This window comes from Mytilus trossulus, chromosome 5 (genome assembly GCF_036588685.1).
Source record: "Mytilus trossulus isolate FHL-02 chromosome 5, PNRI_Mtr1.1.1.hap1, whole genome shotgun sequence".
Classification (NCBI taxonomy): Eukaryota; Metazoa; Mollusca; class Bivalvia; order Mytilida; family Mytilidae; genus Mytilus; species Mytilus trossulus.
Genome location: NC_086377.1, coordinates 73642416 through 73666251, shown reverse-complemented (window position 1 = coordinate 73666251; position 23836 = coordinate 73642416). Strand labels below are relative to the sequence as shown.

General features: G+C 32.8%; 1 protein-coding gene across 1 annotated transcript in view; it reads left to right on the top strand.

Moving 5' to 3' along the window:
• Positions 1-23836, top strand: part of LOC134718290 (uncharacterized) — a 76990-nt gene that overhangs the window by 33992 nt on the left and 19162 nt on the right. Inside the window, exons 7-8 of the mRNA XM_063580784.1 lie at positions 8260-8335; positions 23226-23483. Coding sequence (XP_063436854.1) covers positions 8260-8335; positions 23226-23483 — 334 coding nt within the window. The remainder of the gene's footprint in view (positions 1-8259; positions 8336-23225; positions 23484-23836) is intronic.

The following is a 23836-nucleotide window of genomic DNA, read 5'->3' as shown; positions in this document are numbered from 1 at the left end:
AAGGAAAGTTGGTATTGATTTTGGGAGTTTTGGTCCCAACAGTTTAGGAAAAAGGGGCCCAAAGGGTCCAAAATTAAACTTTGTTTGATTTCATCAAAATTGAATAATTGGGGTTCTTTGATATGCTGAATCTAACTGTGTATGTAGATTCTTAACTTTTGATCCCGTTTTCAAATTGGTCTACATTAAGGTCCAAAGGGTCCAAAATTAAACTTAGTTTGATTTCAACAAAAATTGAATCCTTGGGGTTCTTTGATATGCTGAATCTAAAAATTAACTTAGATTTTTGATTATTGGCCCAGTTTTCAAGTTGGCCCAAATCGGGGTCCAAAATTAAACGTTTTTGATTTCATCAAAAATTGAATAAATGGGGTTCTTTGATATGCCAAATCTAACTGTGTATGTAGATTCTTCATTTTTGGTCCCGTTTTCAAATTGGCCTACATTAAGGTCCAAAGAGTCCAAAATTAAACTAAGTTTGATTTTAACAAAAATTAAATTCTTGGGCCTCTTTGATATGCTGAATCTAAACATGTACTTAGATTTTTGATTATGGGCCCAGTTTTCAAGTTGGTCCAAATCAGGATCTAAAATTATTGTATTAAGTATTGTGGAATAGCAAGTCTTTTCAATTGCACAGTATTGTGCAATGGCAAGAAATATCTAATTTCACAATATTGTGAAATAGCAAATTTTTTTTTAATTAGAGTTATCTTTCTTTGTCCAAAATAGTAAGCAAGAAATATCTTATTGCAAGAATTTTTTTTAATTGGAGTTATCTTTCTTTGTCCACAATCAACTTAAATCTTTGTTATATACAATATACAATGTATATTCACTTTTTACTACCAACTGATAAATTTAATTAATCTTTACCATTCAGTGATAACAAGCAGTTTTTTTACATTTTATTTACAGTTTATTTTATGATTTATTTAAATGAGTAGTTATTGTTGCAAACTCCATTAGAATATTTTAATTGAGATTAGTTTTGGAATAAGGGAAAGGGGGATGTGATTTAAAAATTGGGTTCAATTTTTCTAATTTGAAATTTCATAAATAAAAAGAAAATTTCTTCAAACATTATTTTGAGAGGATTAATATTGAACAGCATATTGAATTGCTCTAAGAGAAAACAAAAATTTTAAGTTCATTAGAACACATTCATTCTGTGTCAGAAACCTATGCTGTGTCAACTATTTAATCACAATCCAAATTTAGAGCTGAATCCAGCTTGTATGTTGTGTCCATACTTGCCCCAACCATTCAGGGTTCAACCTCTGCGGTCGTATAAAGCTACGCCCTGCGAAGCATCTGGTTGGTTTTTATCTTGAATATTAATATAGATAGAGATAAACTGTAAACAGCAATAATGTTCAGCAGAGTAAGATTTACAAATAAGTCATAACGACCGAAATGATCAGTTGACCCCTTTAGGAGTTATTGCCCTTTATAGTATATTTTTAACCATTTTTCGTAAATCTTAGTAATTTTTTACAAAAATCTTCTCCTCTGAAACTACTGGGCCAAATTAATCCAAACTTAGCCACAATCATCTTTGGGGTATTAAGTTAAAAAAAATGGGTGGCGTGACCCTGCCAACCAACCAAGATGGCCGCCATGGCTAAAAATAGAACATAGGGGTAAAATGTAGATTTTGGCTTATTACTCTAAAACCAAAGCATTTAGAGCAAATCTAACATGGGGTAAAATGATCTATTAGGTCAAGATCTATCTGCCCTGAAATTTTCAGACAAAACAGACAACCTGTTGTTGGGTTGCTGCCCCAGAATTAGTAATTTTAAGGACATTTTTGCAGTTTTTAACCGGATTTTTGTGACAAAAATGTCGGTTATTGATTTGGGGATGTACGGCGGGCGGGCGGGCGGGCGGTTGGATAATCAGGTGGGAGGGCGGTCGGTTATCAAATGGTGTCCGTGCATTAACTCATGAACCGTATAACCAAAGCTTTTAAAATTTTAATATGTTGTTACTGACATCTAAATGAAGGTCAAGTTCAATAATGGCGATTTTGACTTTTACCGTTCAGGAGTTATGGTTCTTGAAAGATTAAAAAAGGAGTTTCCAGTGGTGTCTGTGCAATTACGCATGAACTGTTCAACCAAAGCTTTCCAAATTTTAATATGTTGTTACTGATGACAAAATGGAGGTCAAGTTCAATAATGACTATTTTGACTTTTACCGTTCAGGAGTTATGGTTCTTGAAAGATTGAAAAATGGAGTTTCCAGTCGTGTCCGTGCATTTACGCATGAACTGTTCTACCAAAGCTTCCCAAATTTTAATATGTTGTTACTGATGACAAAATGGATGTCAAGTTCAATAATGACGATTTTGACTTTTACAGTTCAGGAGTTATGGTTCTTGAAAGATTAAAAATGGAGTTACCAGTTGTGTCCGTGCATTTAAATATGAACTGTTCTACCAAAGCTTCCCAAATTTTAATATGTTGTTACTGATGACAAAAATGAGGTCAAGTTTAATAATGACGATTTTGACTTTTACAGTTCAGGAGTTATGGTTCTTGAAAAATTAAAAATGGAGTTACCAGTTGTGTCCGTGCATTTAAATATGAACTGTTCTACCAAAGCTTCCCAAATTTTAATATGTTGTTACTGATGACAAAAATGAGGTCAAGTTTAATAATGACGATTTTGACTTTTACTGTTCAGGAGTTATGATTCTTGAAAGATTGAAAAATGGTGTTTCCAGTCGTGTCCGTGCATTTTCTCATGAACAATTCAACCAAAGCTTTTGATTTTTTTTTATGTTGTTATTGATGACAAAATAGAGGTCAAGTTCAATAATGACGATTTTGACTTTTACTGTTCAGGAGTAATGGTTCTTGAAAGATCGTAAAATGGCGTTTCCATTCACGTTGTTGAATGTACTCATGAACCATTCAATCTAAACTTTTCAAATTTTAATATGTTGATACTGATGACAAAATAGAGGTCAAATTTGATATTGACGATTTTCACTTTCACCATTTATCAGTAATGGTTCTTGTGATTTTGCCAGGACACAAATAAATGTTAATAAATCCGGTTTGCTGTCGTTGTGACAGCCTCTTGTTGGTTATTATCTTGAATATTATAATAGATAGAGATAAACTGTAAACAGCAATAATGTTCAGCAAAGTAAGATCTACAAATAAGTCAACATGACCAAAATTTCAGTTTACCCCTTAAGTAGTTATTGCCCTTTATAGTCATTTTTATGCCCCATCTACGGTAGTTCGTCCGTCCATCTGTCTGTTCGTCCGTCCGTCTGTCCCATGTCAGGTTAAAGTTTTTGGTCGAGGTAGTTTTTGATGAAGTTGAAGTCCAATCGACTTCAAACTTTGTACACATGTTCCCTATGATATGATCTTTCAAATTTTAATGCCAAATTAGAGTGTTTACCCCAATTTCACGGTCCATTGAACATAGAAAATGATAGTGCGAGTGGGGCATTCGTGTACTGTAGACACATTCTTGTTTAACAAATTTTCATAAATTTTTGTAAATTTTTAGAATATATTTTCCACTGTAATTACTGGGCCAAGTTCATTATAGATAGAGATAATTGTAGCAAGAAGAATGTCCAGTATGCTAGATCTACAAACACATCATGATCACCAAAACACAATTTTGTCATGAATTTATCTGTGTCCATTGTGTAATATGCACATAGACCAAGGTGAGCGACACAAGCTCTCGAGAGCCTCTAGTTTTATACACCAGTCAAAATTTTGACGAGACATATTATGGTATACAAATGTCCGGTGTCTGTCTGTCTGTCCGGCATACACATGTCGCACCATAACTTGAGAACGCCTTATTTAAATTTCATGAAACTTAATATAGTTGTTTCTTATGATGGTCAAATGATTTGTATACTTTTTGGTAAAAATAAGATTTAAACTTTATGAGTTACGGCACTTTGTAACTAAAACAGTGGTGTGATTCTTTTTCACATGTCGCACCGTATCTCAAAAACGATTCTTGATTATTGCTTGATTATTGCTTAAAACTTTACACACTTCTTAGTTACATTATAATCTGTTTATCACTTTTTGGTGATGATTAAAAATTTCATTTTTGAGTTATTGAGTATTTTGTAAAAAAGGGGGAGTTTTTTTTTACATGTTGCGCCGTATCTCAAAAATAATTTATGATTATTACTTAAAACTTTACACACCTCTTTGTTATATTAATCTAAAGATCTGTATACTTTTTGAGTATTTTGTAAAAAGGATCTGTTGTAAATAGACTATTTTCATATTACTGACTTTTGACTCCGGATATATGTTCCATTTTTGTCTCGCCTGTGACGAAAGTCACAGAGTGAGACATAGGTATTACTATCTGGCGGCGGCGTTAACTATTTGTATAAAACTTTATATTTCAGAAGGTAGAAGACCTGGATGCTTCATACTTTGTATACAGATACCTTATGTTAGGAAGTTTCCGTCTGTCATATGTCCATTGTCCTTGACCTCATTTTCATGGTTCAGTGACTGCTTGAAAAAAAATTGGATTTTTTGTTATGTGAATTTCTCACTTATGAGTAAAAGGATAACTATATTTGGTATATGGGTTCCTTGCAATGTCCACATGTCCGTCAGATAGGGTTCACATGACCTCCACCTCATTTCATGGATCAGTGATCAAGGTTAAAGTTATGTGATTAGGTCCGTTTCTCGGATACTCTAAGCAGTAGGTCATCTATGTATGGTGTATAGAATGATTGTAAGGGGTACATATCAGTCTGGCAGGTTTCATCTGACCTTGACCTCATTTTCACAGTTCATTGGTTAATGTTAAGTTTTTGTGTTTTGGTCTGTTTTTCTAATACTATAAGCAATAGGTCAACAATATTTTGTGTATGGATTAATGATTGTAAGGTGTACATGTCTGTCTGGCAGGTGTCATTTGTCCTTGACCTCATTTTCATGGTTCATTGGTCAATGTTAAGTTTTTGTGTTATGGTCTGTTTTTCTAATACTATAAGCAATAAATCAACTATATCTGGTGTATGGAATGATTGCAAGGTCTACATGTCTGTCTGGCAGGTGTCATTACTTGACCTCATTTTCATGGTTCATTGGTCAATGTTAAGTTTTCATGGTTTGGTCTTTTTCTTGTGTACTATAAGCAATAGGTCAACTATGTTTGGTGTATGGAATGATTGAAAAGTGTATATGTCTGTCTGGCAGGGTTCATTTGACCTTGACCTCCTTTTCATGATTCGTTGGTCAGTGTTTAGTTTTCCTGTTTAAGTCTGCTTCTTAGATACTATAAGCAATAAGGTCAACTTTATTTGATGCATGGAATGATTGTAAGGTGTACATGTCTGTCTGACTTGGTTTATATGACCTTGACCTCATTTTCATGGATCATTAATAATTTTAAGTTTATGTGATACTTGTAGTGAAACTTTATCTTTAGGACTATCAACATAAAACCAATCATGGTTAGTAAAGCAGGCGAGACATTTCAGCGGGTGCACTCTTGTCAGAAATATTCCGTGTTACTTTTCTAAAAACCATATATACTTATATTGGGTAAATGCCCCCCAGACTAGGCAAGTTAGTCGGGGGTCAAGAGACCTTTTGTCTATAATTTTGAAAACCATTATAAAGAGAAAATCTGACAAGAGCTAAAATATTCAGGATGTTGAGCTCTGCCAATTGTCTATACTTGTCAAAACCATCAGATGACTTCTTGTAGGATTTATTGCCCTCAAATGACAAATTTAACCATTTTTTTTGTTTTTGCCTACTATCTTGAAAACTATAATAGATACAGCGGTGAAGATGATGAACAAGACAAGTTCTACAGATAGGTCAACATGGTCAAAATTGTCTATAGACTCCTTATTAGAGTTATTGCCCTTCGCTGATGATTTTGACCAATCTTTCCGTTTTTTGCCTTCTATCTTAAAACTATATTAGACAGATAGAAAATTAGCTAGACAAAAATGATCAGCGAAACAAAATCTACAATGAAGACAATATGGAGGAAATGGTTAGACGACTCCTTTTTGGAGTTATTGCCCTTAAAAGACGATTTTCACTTATTTTTGTGTTTTGTCATAAATGATAGAAAATTATAATAGATAAATATACACTTTAAATCACAAAATGATCAGCAAGTCAAGATCTACTAACAATTCAAATTTTGCCGATATAGTTAAGTAGAATGACTCTTTATAGGAGTGATTGCCCTTAAATGAGGATTTTGTTTATCTTCTTTTGTGTTTTGAGCAAAAACTAAAGAAGTTAGAGAGAAACTAAATAGGCTAAATGATAAGCAATACAAGATCATATAAACTGATTTTTGTCGTGAGTTCTATTCTTGTCTACAATGTTGGAGAGTGTCCATTGTTGAATATTCACATAGACCAAGGTGAGCGACACAGGCTCTTTAGAGACTCTAGTTAAAAGTTATCTAGTAAATAAAATCTAGTTAATCCTGCAGCCATATTAATTTTTATGCAAGGAGAAGTATTTATATATTAATCGAAATTCTCAAAACAGAAAGAGTTGTTCAACATGTTCAACAAGAAAAAAAAGATATAAATATATATATCTGTCATTTGTGAATAGATGTCTTATTGGCAGTCTTACCCCAGATGTCTATAGTTTTATACCATATTCATTATACATGTATTAGAATATTATTATTAGTATATTAGTAAAACTTTATAAAACAAATTCTCTTAATAATACAATAAATATGTCTCCTGTCTTACACACTTGATAATATATAAATTAATGCATAAATATGTTGTCTAAATTTTTTCTTCACTGTAAAAAGACACTTTAAATATCACTATTTTGAACTAAATGTGCATACACACTTATTCAAAATGGTGGAAATTATAATGCAATGTACTTACCAAAAGATGTTTCCATAAATATTTGTTAAAACATCAATCTTCCTTAATCCAAAAGTCATGCCATCAGAAGAATACATTGCACTATTCAATGTCTATACAGTTATTAGTAAACATCCATTGTAAAATTCTTATTGTATTCATGATAGCTAGAAGACATCTTTGCTTGCCATGTGCATGCTCAAGCCCAGTTCAAATTTTAACTTTGTTTGAGGTTTTTTAGGGTGACAGGTGTGATCCCTTTAACATTTGCCCATAATGATAACTATTAATTACCAAAATCTTGAATATTTGATATATCTTATAATAAAAAAATACTGTTTGTTTTTTTTATTTTTATGTTATGAGTTATACTTAAGTAAATACCTGTAGAAAAATGTATAAAAACATATGCTTCCCTTAATTTTGCCTCAAACTCTGTGTACATTTACAATAAAATTTCCTGTCTTCTTGTACTTTACACATGTACACAGAGATAAATTGAAAACAGATGGGGCACATAACATTTATATCACCAGCTCATATTTCTAATTGCTCAACTTTTGCTCAACTTTTGCTCAACTACATGAAAAGTTAAACCAAAGATCAATTTGGTCAACTTTTCTTCAACTACAAAAAAAATCAAAGTCTAAATGCTCAACTTTTGCTCAACTATATGAAAACCAAAGATCAATTGCTCAACTCTTCCTCAACTTAAAGGCCAGGTTCAGTTGAGGGCCAGTTGAGCGACATCTATCAAACATACAGTGCTTGGCAAGGTTTGAGTTGAGCTATAAAATTGAGAATGGAAATGGGGAATGTGTCAAAGAGACAACAACCCAACCATAGAGCAGACAACAGCAGAAGGTCACCAACAGGTCTTCAATGCAACGAGAAATTCACGCACCCGGAGGTGTCCTTCAGCTGGCCCCTAGACAAATATATACTAGTTCAGTGATAATGAACACCATACTTAACTCCAAATTGTACACAAGAAACTAAAAGTTAAAATAATACAAGACTAACAAAGGCCAGAGGCTCCTGACTCGGGACAGGCGCAAAAATGCGGCGGGGTTAAACATGTTTGTGAGATCTCAACCCTCCCCCTATACCTCTAGCCAATGCAGAAAGGTAAAGGCATAACAATACGCATTAAAATTCAGTTCAAGAGACGTTCGAGTCTGATGTCAGAAGATGTAACCAAAGAAAGCTGCTCAACACCTAGCCCTCAACTATTCTTCTTAAAACAGCTAGCCCTCAACTGTCCTCCACATAGCCCTCAACTAGCCCTCAACTTTTTTTTTTCTGTAGGGGTATTAAACTATTTGACAAGTTTTCACATGTGACATGATAGTCTATAGCATATTTTTCTTTTGTAGACTGTCATGTCAAAGACATCCCAAGAAGTAACTCCTGACACCCATTTACAGGAACCTGCAGCACTACTAGTTGAAGGTAATTATCTAATGTAAATTATTCAGATACCGACTGAAAACATTTATAATTACTTGTTTCTAATAAACGGATATTTGTTGTCCCAAGTACATCCATACTTTTCTGAGAGTATTGCCACAGTGGGATATAGCTGATCTGCTTAAGACAAGTACATGGATGTTTTATGTTCTGCCTACAATAGTAGAGGGTCATGATGTTTTCTTGTTTGTGCGTCTCTCCCAGTTATTTGAAATAAATATGTAGTTTGTGATCACATCAACTTGAAACTTAGTTAATATATATATAACTCAAGCAATTGAATATTTGATAAAAATTACGAATGGAAACGGGGAATGCTTCAAAGGAACTTCAACCGAACTTCAACCAGATCAAAAAGCATAAAACAGCCCAAGGCCTCCCATCGGTCTCTAACACAGCGAGAAAATCCCACACCTAGAGGCTGCTTCAGCTGGCCCCTAAACTTTAATGTATACAAGCATGTTTGCGCCTGTCCCCAGTCAGGAGCCTCTGGCCTTTGTTAGTATTGTATTATTTTAATTTTAATTTCTTGTGTACAATTTGGAAATTAGTATGGCGTTCATTATCACTGAACTAGTATATATTTGTTAAGGGGCCAGCTGAAAGACACCTCTGTGTGTGGGAATTTCTCGCTACATTGAAGACCTATTGGTGACCTTCTGCTGTTGTTTTTTCTATGGTGGTTGTTGTCTCTTTGACACATTCCCCATTTCCATTAAAGTTCAGTGAAAATGGACATCTCACTAAAATAAAATATCAGTATTCACAAAGTGTAGAATAATAAAATGAATTAAATAGATGGACAGGATATCACGCAATTACGTATTGAAGGGTTTCTTTGCAAGTACAAACTGATGGACGCCACTGGTGGATCAATAATTGTTCTCATGGACGTTTGTTGAGATTTGTGCTCTATCTGCAATTTTATGTTTAATGTTTTTAATGGACTTGTGTCTGTCTTTTCATGTTGACTCTAATGCTAATAAGGGGAAGTTGAAATGCTGAAAACCAGCCATCAGCTCAACTGGATTATACAGAATAAGTAGTTGTTTGGCATATTGATACATTGACACTTGGACGGATAGACACATTGACCAGTTGACCTATTAAAAAATTGACATATTGATTAATTGACATATTAAAACATTGACAGATTATCATCTCAAAATTGAGGTATCAAAAGAGGATCAAATTCAAACATTGACACAAAGACATATGGACACATTGACCAGTTGACAAATTAACACATTGACATATTTATACATTGACAGTTCTAAAGCTTTTTACACATCAACGCCTTGAGAGATCTACACATTGACACATTGACAGATCAACACTTCAACAGACTCATATACTGACACATTGATGTATCCACACTTCGACAGATCAACACAATAACAGACTCGTATATGCATCGACACATCAGGCCTCTACAATAACTTTTGTTCAACTTGTCCAGTAGGACAAGTACATACCAAAACTTACTTGTCTGAATGAAATTCTTACTTGTCCAAATTTTTTTTAACCCAAAATAACCTTTTTACATTTTAAGTTGATTAAAGGAACAAAACGAATTTAAATAATAGAATAGAATTTGATGAATTTCTTTTGAAATACTTTTCAAAAATATGAGTCAAGTACAACTGAATCTAGTCATGTCACAGGACTTAGGTTCTAGTTTTCACCAATGCCAGTCTCATCAGAATCTAAACATTAGGCACCATCTGATAGGCCTGTACACTCATCATTGCTCATTGGAATTGTATCCTGGTTTTTAGCTCACCTGGCCCAAAGGGCCAAGTGAGCTTTTCTCATCACTTTGCGTCCGGCCTCTGTCGTCGTCGTCCGTCGTCGTCTTCCGTCGTCGTCGTCCTGCGTTAACTTTTACCAAAAATCTTCTCTGAAACTACTAGGCCAAATTAAACCAAACTTGGCCACAATCATCAGTGGGGTATCTAGTTTAAAAATTGTGTCCGGTGACCCGGTCAACCAACCAAGATGGCCGCCATGGCTAAAAATAGAACATAGGGGTAAAATGCAGTTTTTGGCTTATAACTCAAAAACCAAAGCATTTAGAGCAATTCTGACATGGAGTAAAATTGTTTATCAGGTCAAGATCTATCTGCCCTGAAAATTTCAGATGAATCGAACAACCTGTTGTTGGGTTGCTACCCCTAAATTGGTAATTTTAAGGAAATTTTGCTGTTTTTGGTTATTATCTTGAAAAATATTATAGATAGAGATAAACTGTAAACAGCAATAATGTTCAGCAAAATAAGATTTACAAATAAGTCAAATTACCGAAATGGTCAAATGACCCCTTTAGGAGTTATTGCCCTTTATAGTCAATTTTTAACCATTTTTCGTAAATCATAGTTATCTTTTACAAAAATCTTCTCCTCTGAAACTACCGCGCCATATTAAACCAAACTTGGCCACAATCATCATTGGGGTATCTAGTTTAAAAATTGTGTCCGTTGACCTGGTCAACCTACCAAGATGGCTGCCATGGCTAAAAATAGAACATGGGATGAAATGCAGTTTTTGGCTTATAACTCAAAAACAAAAGCATTAAGAGCAAAACTGGCATGGGTTAAATTGTTTATCAGGTCAAGATCTATCTGCCCTGAAAATTTCAGACGAATCGATAGTCAATTTTTAACAATTTTCATAAAATTTGTAAATATTTACTAACACTTTTAACTGAAACTACTGGGCCAATCATTATAGATGGGGATATATGTACGCAGCAAGAATGTTCAGTAAAGTTAGATCTACAAACATATCACCATCACCAAAACACAATTTTGTCACGAATCCATCTGTGTCCTTTGTTGAATATTCACATATACAAATGTACCAAGGTGAGCGACACAGGCTCTTTAGAGCCTCTAGTTTTAGTTGAAAAAAGTTTTATTCAAATGCAATCAATAAAAAGAAGATGAGGTCTGATTGCCAATGAGAAAACTCATATGGTATTTATTAAATAAGAACATAATAAGGTAAGAAAATGAGATACTGATTTGTCTTGGTCCCAAATTGTCTCCTGTCTTGCCAAACTGTCTATCAACCATGTCTTCTAAATATGTGTCTTACGGTGCCAAACTGTCTTAAACTTCCAGCTAAACCTGTCCAGGTGACGAACTGTACTATAAAGTTGCCTTATCTATAAAGCGCAGCATTGATTCGGATCAGTAAGACTGGTTTCCGAGAATAGTATACTTTTGACCTGTTAAAAAGTACCTGACAAAGAACCAGTTAAAAATTATGGATTGCAAGTCGAAGCAAAAGATTTTGCATTTGAATAGACAGAATACAGAAACCACTTGACAGAAACATGTCAAATTAATATTTGTTTTGTTTGTTTGTTGCTTATAATTATACTTTGTTCATTAAAGTTGGATGAAGTTTATTTTCTGCAGAATAATTGTACTTGTCCCAACGGACAAGCTTGATACAGCTTCTACTTGTCCGACCTTTTTTCCCTCTGGTACCGGACAATTGGACAAGCATTATTGTCGAGGTCTGCACATTCCTATATTGACACACTGACAGATTAACACTTTTACAAATTCATACATCAGCACATTGAAATATCGAAAAACTGACAGATCAACACGAAACAGACTCATCAATTGGCTTATTGCTACACTGACAAATCAACACATAAACATATTCATACATCAACACATTGTCATATCGATACACTGACAAAACAACACTTAAACATATTCATTCATCAACACATTACCATATTGACACACTGACAGATAAGAAAAAATAACAGACTCATATATCGACTCATTGACATATTAAAACTCTGACATATCAACACATCAACTGACTCATACATCAACATTTGATATATCAACACATTAACAGATCAACACATTAACAGACTCACACATCAACACATATACATATTGACACATCAACATATCAACACATTAACATACTAAAACATCTACACATTGATACATCGACACACTGACAAATCTACCCATAAACACTCATACATCAAAACACTGACAGATCTACATATAACAAGACTCATACATCAACACAATGACATATTGATACCTTGAGAGACCTAAAAATCAATGCATTGCCATATAAACACACTGACAGATTAACACATTGACAGATTAACACATTAACATGATCAAACATTAATACACTGATATATCAATACATTAACACTCATACATCGACACATACACATATTGACACACTGACAGATTAACACATTAACAGACTCACACATCAACACATAAACATATTGTCACACTAACAGATTTAACACATCAACACATTGACATATTGATACACTGACAGATCAAAGAGGGACGGAAGATACCAAAGGGATAGTCAAACTCATAAATCTAAAACAAACTGACAACGCCATGGCTAAAAATGAAAAAGACAAACAGAAAAACAATAGTACACATGACACAACATAGAAAACTAAGGAATGAACAACACGAACCCCTCCAAAAACTAGGGATGATCTGTCAAAATATTAACAGACTGGTACATCAACCCATTGACATTTTGACACACTGGCAACTCAACATATAAACACACTCAAACATTAACAAGTTGACATATTGACACACTGACAAATCAACAAATAAACAGACCCATACATCAGCACATTTACATATTGACACATTGACAAACTTAACACATTAAATGATTCACACTGACAGATCAACATATTAAAAGACTCGTACATCAACACAATGACATATTGAACAGACACATTGACATATTGACACACTGACAGATCAACATATTACCAGACTCCCACTTCAACAAATTGACATATCGACACACTGACAAATCAACACTTTAACACACAATTGTCATCACACTGATAGATCAACACATTGACAGGCTCAAACATCAACACATTGACATATTGACACACTGACAGATCAACATATTACCAGACTCCCACTTCAATTATTTGACATATCGACACACTGACAAATCAACACTTTAACACACATTTGTCATCACACTGATAGATCAACACATTGACAGGCTCAAACATCAACACATTGACATCTTGACACACTTACATATCAACATATAACCAGATTCATACATCAACACATTGACATATTGACATACTTACATATCAACATATAACCAGACTCAAACATCAACACATTGACATATTGACACACTTACATATCAGCATATAACCAGATTCATACATTAACACATTGACATCTTGACACACTTACATATCAACATATAACCAGATTCATACATTAAAACATTGACATCTTGACACACTTACATATCAACATATAACCTAATTCATACATCAACACATTGACATATTGAAACATTGACAGATCAACACTTTAGCACACATACATCATCACGCTAATAGATCAACACATTGATAGTCTCAAATATCAGCACATTGACATAATGACACACTGACATATCAACACATTCCCTGACTCAAACATCAGCACATTGACATAATGACACACTGACATATTAACACATTCCCTGACTCAAACATCAACACATTGACATATTGACACACTGAATATCAACATCTAACCAGACTCAAACATAAATACATTGACAGATGAACACATTAACAGACTCATACATTGACACATTGACAGATCTACACATTAACAGACTAAAATATTCACACCTCGCCAGGATCATACATCAAAACATATAGACACTCTTGACATATTGAACCACAAACATAAATCTGTACTATTACTCTTTTCTGTAATACAACATTTTTTTTGAAAAGGAAGTAAGAGTTATCTCCCATTTGGTACTACAAATAATAACATTTATTGAAGAAAACCATTATCTTGTTGGTTTTTCTCTTTCTTTTAAAGACTAATAGTGTTAAGAGTAAAACAATCAACAACAACAAATTTATCAAATTGAAGTTATTATGTTAATTGTTTGCTTGACAATGAAAGATCAAATAAAATAATATAGATAACTTGGACTATTAAATTAAAAGAAATGTCACTGATTTCCATTTGTTTCCATCATATGTTTGCGATTCATAATATTTTAACAAATGTTAACCAACAAAAAATATCAAAAAGAAAAAAGACGTTTTAAATTGAAATTTTAGGGGGACTTTTCTTCAGAATCCAGGTTAAATAAAAACTCAGCTATTGGTCATTTCAAGACAAATATGCTATCTGCTATTTTAGGATTATTCAAATCTTACTACATATTTGCTTGATTTTATTTAAAAAACAAAGTAAACAACAACATTCAAAAATATAAATTTCTTTGTACATATTTAATGTCACAAATCAAAGCAAGTTTTTAATAATAGCATTAGCAGAATTAAAACACTTTACAATCTTCTATATGATTAGCTATATAAAACCAATAAGAATGTCTTTGTTTAGATAACTTCAATAAAATCAAAACAATATCCAACCGCTACCCCAAATATGTTTGTGTTTATATATTGGCATTTTCAGGTATGCCTTTGCTCAATATTTTTTTTCAAAGAAAAGATAAACTGATTAATGCAATAAATAGTCAAATTTTTACCTTTTCTAGGGATTGGGTAATAAAGGTTAAAAAGTTATGCTACTTACATTTGCAAAATAAACTACTGCCAAATTGAAAGAAGTTTTAATGTAATTTAAATTTGAATAAATTTCAGATTTAAAGATCTTTTAATATAAATTAAATTTCAATAAATTTCAAATTTAAAGAATTTTAAATATAAATCAAATTTGAATAATTATGTGATTTAATTACATGTAAATTCAAATAAATTTCTTGTTTATGACTTATTTAAATTAGAACTTCCATCAAATTTAATGCAATTTAAAGTCAATATAAATCCTGTATAGCTGATGTACTTACAAAACAATAGTGCAAATGAAAAATAAAGAAAAGGCAGAATTTGTCTTTGAAAAGGGATGTAGGAGATTTATTTTTACTTTAACCCAAATATCTGGTTTGGAAATATCTAATAACTGTAAACTAACTTATTTTCGCGGATACTTTATTTCGCGTTTAACCCTTTCTTGACCACTTCACGGCTTTTTAATTTCGTGATTTTCCAATTTACTTGATGAAGTTTAATAAGGAAAGATCCAAGGTTTACATTTTAGCGACGATTTATATTCGCATTATTTTTCAACTCGCAAAAGTCGCGAAAATAAATCGCTCGCGCAAATAAGTTGGTTTACAGTAAATAAAAAACAAAAATTAGGCAAAACAGGAAATTTCAATGATTATAACTTTGTAGCTACTGAACACATAAAATTGATCCTCCAACTTTTCTGATCCACATTTACAAACTATAAGAGTTGAAAGGCATGGATTGCTGCTCTGTTTATTTACAGCAAAATAGTATTTGTGGTTTCAAATGGCAATGTGCAAATGTATAATTTGTCAGTAACATTGAAGACTGTATCTTTTAAGATGAAACTTAAACTCTAATTCAAAGAATACACTTCATTCATTTGCAAAGCTCAATACTATTTTGAAAGTATGCCCTTACCTATATGTAAAGAATGACAATGCATCTGAATTTATAAAAATATTAATTAATAATATCCCTTGCTAGCGTTATTCATTGTTATTTGTCAATTTAAAAACTTAAAAAAAACCAATAAAAAACACATAACATTATTTACATGATTAACATAATTGTTAAATTCAAAAACAATCGAACATTAATTAAAATGTTATGGGATTTCATTCCAAATGCTGTATGTAAGAATAACATATAAGGTGTAATGTAATATTTTAAATATGTACAATTGAATAAAATAGCACACAAATAAACTTTTATCAACAAATTTATGTAATGTCATGCAAAAATTATCAATATTGAATGTACTTGGACAATTCAAGAAAATGATAAGTTTATATGTTTATAAATATATTTGGTGTATTTACTGTCTCCTGATTATTTAAAAGTTTAGTTTTATTTTCAATGTTTACAAATTTTATGGCGACACACCCACTCTGACGTTGTGTATTAATTTTAATACATCAACATATATGTACATTGTTATTTATAATATATATATAAGTAATATAAAAAGTTCTTTGAGCCTTATTTTTGATAGAAATTTATTTATAATGAATGGCAATAACTTATTTTGATTTTATTGAACCATAAAATTAATTTTCAACTATTCACATTTTACATAATCCTCTTGGCAGTCTAGAAAATGACTTTAGTTTATCCATGTAAGATTTAAAAATCTTGTGACAGTCAACATGGTCAAACCCGAAGTCTTGTGATCAGGCGAGTACTGTATAAATTTTCCTGTGATCATTTTTAGTCCTCCTACAAAATACAACTACTTCCGTTTTAGATAATTTGCATAAAACAGTGAAGGATAAGTCTAAAGAGTCTCAAATGATTCATGTAGAATCTAGGGAGAGAATGACCCTATGAACTATGAACCAACCAATCACAAGCGGTTTTGAGTTTTCCTGCTTTAAACCGGTTGTTGTTGTATTTTGTAGGAGGACTTAAACGATAACATGAAAATTTATTGACAAATCTTGTGTATTGGGGGTAAGGGGTACTCTAAGGGTAAATACAATGCATATCATCTGAGAGATAAACTTTTCATGAATCGAATGGTGTATAAAAATTTGAGACTGAATTGACAGAGAAATAAGAGTTTTAAGCGGAGAGGTGAACAAAAGTAGTTGGGTACCTTCTCGTAAATATACGTGGATAGTGGGTCTTCCAATTGATAGACACAAGTGCCTCTGGTTTGATGCGTGCACAACAGTGACGTCTAGCTGATTCGGCGCGATCACTGTCTTACAAAGGACGAGTTTGAATATTGTACTGTGTTTTACTTGGTGGAATGTCAATACACTCACAGTTACAGTTATTCTTTACTTGCTTCCACAATAATTGTTGCATGGTATTCTTTGAAATTTCTCGGCAGTTATAGTTCTCTTCGGACATGCTTTTTTCAGAAATTCGTCTGGTTGAATAGCGTATATCAGCCCCTCAACTTCTTTTTACATAAATACTAACTTTGGCTTCAACGCCTTGTTCGTCCTTGTCTGGAGAACTTGTTGTAGTTCCAGTTTGGCAAGCATTTTGGAGACTTATCCATCCACTTTTAACTTGTAATCTCTAGTGATAAATTTTGCCGTTTGACATGTTTTTTTATTTTGTGACCGGGTAGGGGTCTCATACTATGGCTCCATATTATATTATGAGATCATTTCCTAAAGGTCTAGTTCATTATCCAATCTGACACAAATTTCAATAACTGGAATACCACCCAAGTTAAATATATGGTGAACCGCTATAACAGCATAATTACTTGGAATTGTGTTTAATACCATGATGGTTCAATGGAGATATACATTTTACATGAAAGATTGTGGTTAAGTGTAAAATAAAAACAAAACTAGCTTACTATGATAAATGGTTAAAGAATGCATATCAAATTATATGGGTCATGGGCAGAGTTATAAAATATCAATATGGCAGAGAAGTGGTTTCAAGTTTCATATAAAGGGACCTGACTGACATGAAATAAAAAATCAAAAGAGTATCCCTATTTGTCTAATCTTCAAGGTGAAATAAAACAAGTATAACAATATTATGCTATTGTGTAAATCTACAGAAATAGAATTGCTTCAAGTAACAGAAATTACTATGTCACTAGTAACTTATTTAATGTTATGTGGGTAATTAGGGCCCCGCCTTTTAGGCGGGTCGCCCTATAGTGATCAGTCTGTCCGTCCGTCCGTCCGTAAACACTTTAACTTTGTGTCCGCTCCATATCTAGAGAACCAACTTCCTAGGTCAAAGGTCATGGTCAAAAACTTTGGTTTCAGTTGACAACCCCGTGTCCTGTGGTGAAGATCGTGTCCGCTCCATATCTAGATAACCATTATGATTTTATACTTAATACTTAACATGTTTATTAACCAACACCAGAGGGTGTGTCATGATGTTTGTACAACTTCTTAGGTCAAAGGTCAAGGTCAAAAACTTTGGTTTCAGTTGACAACCCCGTGTCCTGTGGTGAAGATCGTTTCCGTTCCATATCTAGATAACCGTTATGATTTCAAAGTTTATACTTGACATCCATTTTAACCACCACCAGAGGGCGTGTCATGATGTATGTACAACTTCCTAGGTCAAAGGTCAAGGTAAAAAAAAACTTTGGTTTCAGTTGACAACCCCGTGTCCTGTGGTGAAGATCGTGTCTGCTCTATATCTTGAGAACCGTTATGATTTCAAATATTATACTTGACATCCATTTTTACCAACACCAGAGGGTGTGTCATGATGTATGTACAACTTCCTAGGTCAAAGGTCTGTCTGTCTGTTGGTCTGTCCATCGCTAACAAATTTGATCCACACTATATTTTGAGAGGACAGTTGTTATTATTTCATACTTTATACCTGACAAACATTTTCAACTTAACATATATATTAACCAACACCAGAGAATGTGTCATAATGTATGCATCCTCTTTGACACATTCCCCATTTCTATTCTCAATTTTATCCTAGGTCAAAGGTCAGTCCGTCGGTCTGTCCATCCGTTCATTGTTCTTAACAAATTGTGTCCGCTCTACCTCTCGAGAACAGTTAATATTTCATACTTTATACTTGACCGTCTGTCTGTCGGTTTGAATATTGACCATTTGTTAATCAATTCTGGTGTCATTGTTTCTCAACAGATGCTTGCAGGATCTCCTTACAGTGATCATTTCCAAATTTTTGCTGATTTACAATTGTAAACAATTTTGTATAAATTTTATTACAAAATTTTCCTGATAGAAATAATTTGCTTCTTTGTGTTATATTTTTCTTAAATTAAAATCATATATTTTTCAAAAAGTTGCAGCCCCTCATCAAATTTTGTTAACATTTAATTAGCATTCTTTTTTGGAGGGTCATAATATATTAAAGGCATAATTCTAAAAATATGTGACAAATAGCTAATGAGCATCACCTAGATTATTATTACTGTTTGCAAGATCTCCTTACAGTGATCATTTCCAAGTTTTTGCTGATCTTCAATTGTAAACTAATTAAGCAATATTGTGTATAAGTTTTTTTACAAATTTTATTCCACAGTTTTCCTGATAGAAATAATTTGCTTCTTTGTGTTATATTTTTCTTAAAGTAAAATCCAAATTTCAAAAAGTTGAAGCCCCTCAGCAATTTTTCATTTTTTAACATTTAATTGGCATTCTTTTTTGGTGGGTCATAATATATTGAAGGCATAATTCTAAAAATATGTGACAAATATCAATTGTGCAGCACCTTTAAACATATTGTTCAAACATCAATCCATATATCCAGAAGTCACCTTAGAGTAGTCGACAATGAGTTCACAGCATGCAGTCATATCACTATTATACTATGAAAGTAATTTGAGAATATTTATCAGTTTTAACTTAAAATCTAAGAATAAAACCACACATGAGACTATGTAATAACTTCAAATAATGCTTCATATCAGATTATCCATTCAACTTATTTACCCCACATTATTGACAGCGGGGCCCACAGAGATGGCTCCCATCTCAATGGTAAAATTGAGAATGGAAATGGGGAATGTGTCAAAGAGACAACAACCCGACCAAAATAAAAAAAACCAAAAACAAAAACAAAAACACAACAGCAGAAGGTCACCAATGGTCACTCAATGGTATCTAGTTAGTCCTATAACATATGACCTCGGGAGCATTATTTCAAAAACTATTTCTATTTACTGTTCTGATAAAAAAAAATTACTATCAATGTGTCACACTTCGCATTCAAAAAACGTTTAACATTGATTAAGAATGCGAAGTCATATGTAATAGGACTAGTGGGGTATAAAAGCCTTATTGTTACAACAGGCTCTTCATAATCATTTGGTTTGAAAAGATACTAGTAGTCTGTATTCTTGATTTAGAAAAATGTAATCGCAAGAAAAAAAATACACAAAACTTAGAATACTTTAGATAATTCAGGTAGTCTTTATTGAGTATGTACAAAAGAACAGCCAGTAGTCATTGGATAGTGTAGATCATTTAAATAGTCTTGACCCATTTATTAGTACAAAAGAACATCTAGTTATCATTGGATATTGTAGATCAATCCAGTATTATTGACATATTTATTTGTACAAAAAACAGCCAGTAGTCATTGGTTACTGTAGATCATTCAGTTAGTCTTGACCTATTTATTTGTACAAAAAAAACCAGCCAGGTGTCATTGGATACTGTAGATCATTCAGGTAGTCTTGACTCTTGACCTGTTCATTTGTATTAAAAAAAAAACGTCAGTTGTCAACTTCACTTCACACACACATATACGAATATCAATTATATGCTTACGAGATATGTTGCAATGTTAAACTTATTACGGTATGTGAAAATCAAGACTTCCATAAAAAATATCCCAATATTAGAGGCAGTGGCGTCATTTTTCCTCAGAGCTCTTTGATTAAGTTGATTGGTCATTATCTTAACTTCATTAACAATTATCCTGACCTAAAACTTTAACCAAAACTTGAACCTGAAGCAGAACAGATGAAAAGATAAACAAACAAAAGCATGGATCATTAAACATGAAGCCCCTCTACTATTGTAGGCTGGCTTAACAATTTATTACAACTATCACATTTTGTAATTTATTCATGCACATTTAAAAAATTTATTGATTTGTATCAGTTTAGTTTTTCAATTATATTTAAAAACTAACTCCTACTATCATTGTTTGGTCTTATTGTGTAGAATATTTACAACTTTTATCATTTGACTTGTGATCCCCACAGGGGTTCAGTCTTATATTTTGGCGAGTGTTTGATGTGTCTATGGGCCACAATGGAGGTCTTAATTTAAGAAGCACACCCTTTTCCCCCCAAGAGAGATTGTTATTGGAATAGCTCATTATTGATTTTGCTGTCTTTATCAATTTCAATATAAATCACAATATAAGGTACAGCTATTTTGTTTTCTTTTGACATATAAGAAGTATTTGTAAATAGTACATTCAGCTGTATACAATATAACCAACAAAAACAATCTGAAACTGGATTACTGCCCTTTTAACTAATTCTACTTAATACACAATTATATTGATTTTTTGTTGTTGTTTTTTTTCCTGCAATTATTTTGTGACACTTTAGTAAAATGCGTATGAATTCAATCCCCCATGACTCTATTCATGCTATTTGTTAGATGTCTCTACTCTCATTGGCAATCACACATAATCTCCTTATAAATTTATTTTTGCAGGCCTCATCTATCAGTATTTTCCATAAAATATATAAAACAATAAAAAGCTAGCACAATCATGAATTGTGGTCGTATATTGGTATCACGTCCTCGTCGTCCGAAATGTTTGGCACTCGTACGGTCTGGACCGTATACATATACTCGTACGGTCCGACCATACGCGTATGGTTGGACCGTATGAGTATATAAGAGTATGGTCAAGTACGAGCTGACCATACATGTGATTGGATCATTTGGGTTATATTTAAACAATTATCACAATCTTTATTTTTTGGTTTACAAATTGTTACTATTACAATGAGATGGATAAACTGAACAGACGAACAATTGAAATAAAACCTTGTCTTAATTGTAAATCTGAATTCTATTGTGGTACACTCGCCCAAGGTGACACTTGCTACAACAGTTGTTATATTTGTTTACATTTGAAAATGTACATGTTTGCAGTTTATGCATGTTCCTTTGTATTTGCATTATTTTGTAAAGTTGATAAACATTCTATGACAACTGTCCTCTCATATTACGTTTACTTCAGACATTTTCGATATAGTGATCATAATTCATTTAATATATAACTGATCGGCATACTAAGTACAAGATAAACAGAGTTGATTAGCGTGATTTTTTTTAAAATAGTTAGAATATTAAGTTTCTATTTCAAGTACAATTGAACTTGTTTTATATTAATTTGAGAGTTAAGTTATATTTATCTGTAATATGTATTTGTATCTAATAAACTTGACCAACTTCTTAATATTAGTCCCACCGTACGCATACGCCCGTACGCGTATGAGTATTTTAAAAAAGTATGCATACGGTCCAAATACTCGTAAGGTCTGGAACATAACCACAAAAGGATGGTGATTAATTTTCGTGGTTATGGTCCGAATAATTTAGGAATTAGGGGCCAAAAAAAGGGGACCAAATAAGCATTTTAATTTCTAGTTTTCAGACAAAAATAACTTGTGGATTGGTGTATGGATCTCTCAGACATTGTACAACAAGTTTCCATACACCAAAGGGATGGTTAGGATTGGCTTTTTTTCCATACATTGCTTTAAAATTATGTATACAGAAATTTTGTATTGTCTTCAGGTGATTAGCTGTCAGTTTATTTTAAGAGGATCCAAATACAACTGCTGATTAAAGATATTATACTTTTAGACATGATTAGGTAGTATTTAAAAGGAAAACTATGGTTGCAAACTTAATTGGAAACTTGAATTATTATTTATTTGGGAAAAAGGGAGAGGGAGGGGAGTTGAAAAAAAATGGGAGGGGGGGGTAAAAAAGAAATAGCAGATTTCAGAAGTTAAAAAGAAAAATTGGCCAAAAAAAAAAGGGATGGGTTGAGAAAAAAATGTTTGCCAAAAAAAGTTTTTTTTTGTTTTTTTTTGTGGGGGGGGGGGGTGCAATTATATAGCAAAGTGTATTGCACAAAAGCAAATCATAAAGGCAACAGTAGGATTATCGCTGTTCGAAATTCATAAATCGATTGAGAAGGCCCTAGTATGAGCCGTATGTCTCAGACCTAATATGTATAAATCAGTAGACGAGTATTACCTCTTCCTAATGACTTTTAAGAATCAACATTTATTTATTTACATTTCAGACAGCAAAATACCAGAACAAATCAAAAAGATGGATCATGAGTCGATTGACATTTATCTGAACGCCCTTGAATCGGGTTCAGAACGAAGACGGGATATAAATTTAATAATTGTTGGAAAGAAATCTGTTGGAAAGACTTCCTTAGTACGAAGATTGTTTGGGGAGGAGTTACAAAGCGTAAAAAGCACAAATGGTATAGAAATTCATCGGCGGAGATGTCGAATAAATCTAAGTAACTGTGAATGGAATAAAGTGTTAGGTAAATATGCGATTTTTTTCTCACTCTCGTTTTACATGTTTTATTTATTGCAAAGTTATCATAGAAAAACTAAAACATAGTAAACATAATTCAAGATTTTTTTCAAGTTCTGTGTATGCTGTTTTTATGTATTTACTTTTTTTTATTTTTTTTTTTCAATTCTTGGAAACACATTTTCGTATTTGGCACAACTTTTGGGAATTTTGGGTCCTTAATGCTCTTCAACTTTGTATTTGTTTGGCTTTTTAACTATTTTGATCTGAGCGTCACTGCTGAGTCTTATGTAGACGAAACGCGCATCTGGCGTATAAAATTATAATCCTGGTACTTTTGATAACTATTTACACCACTGG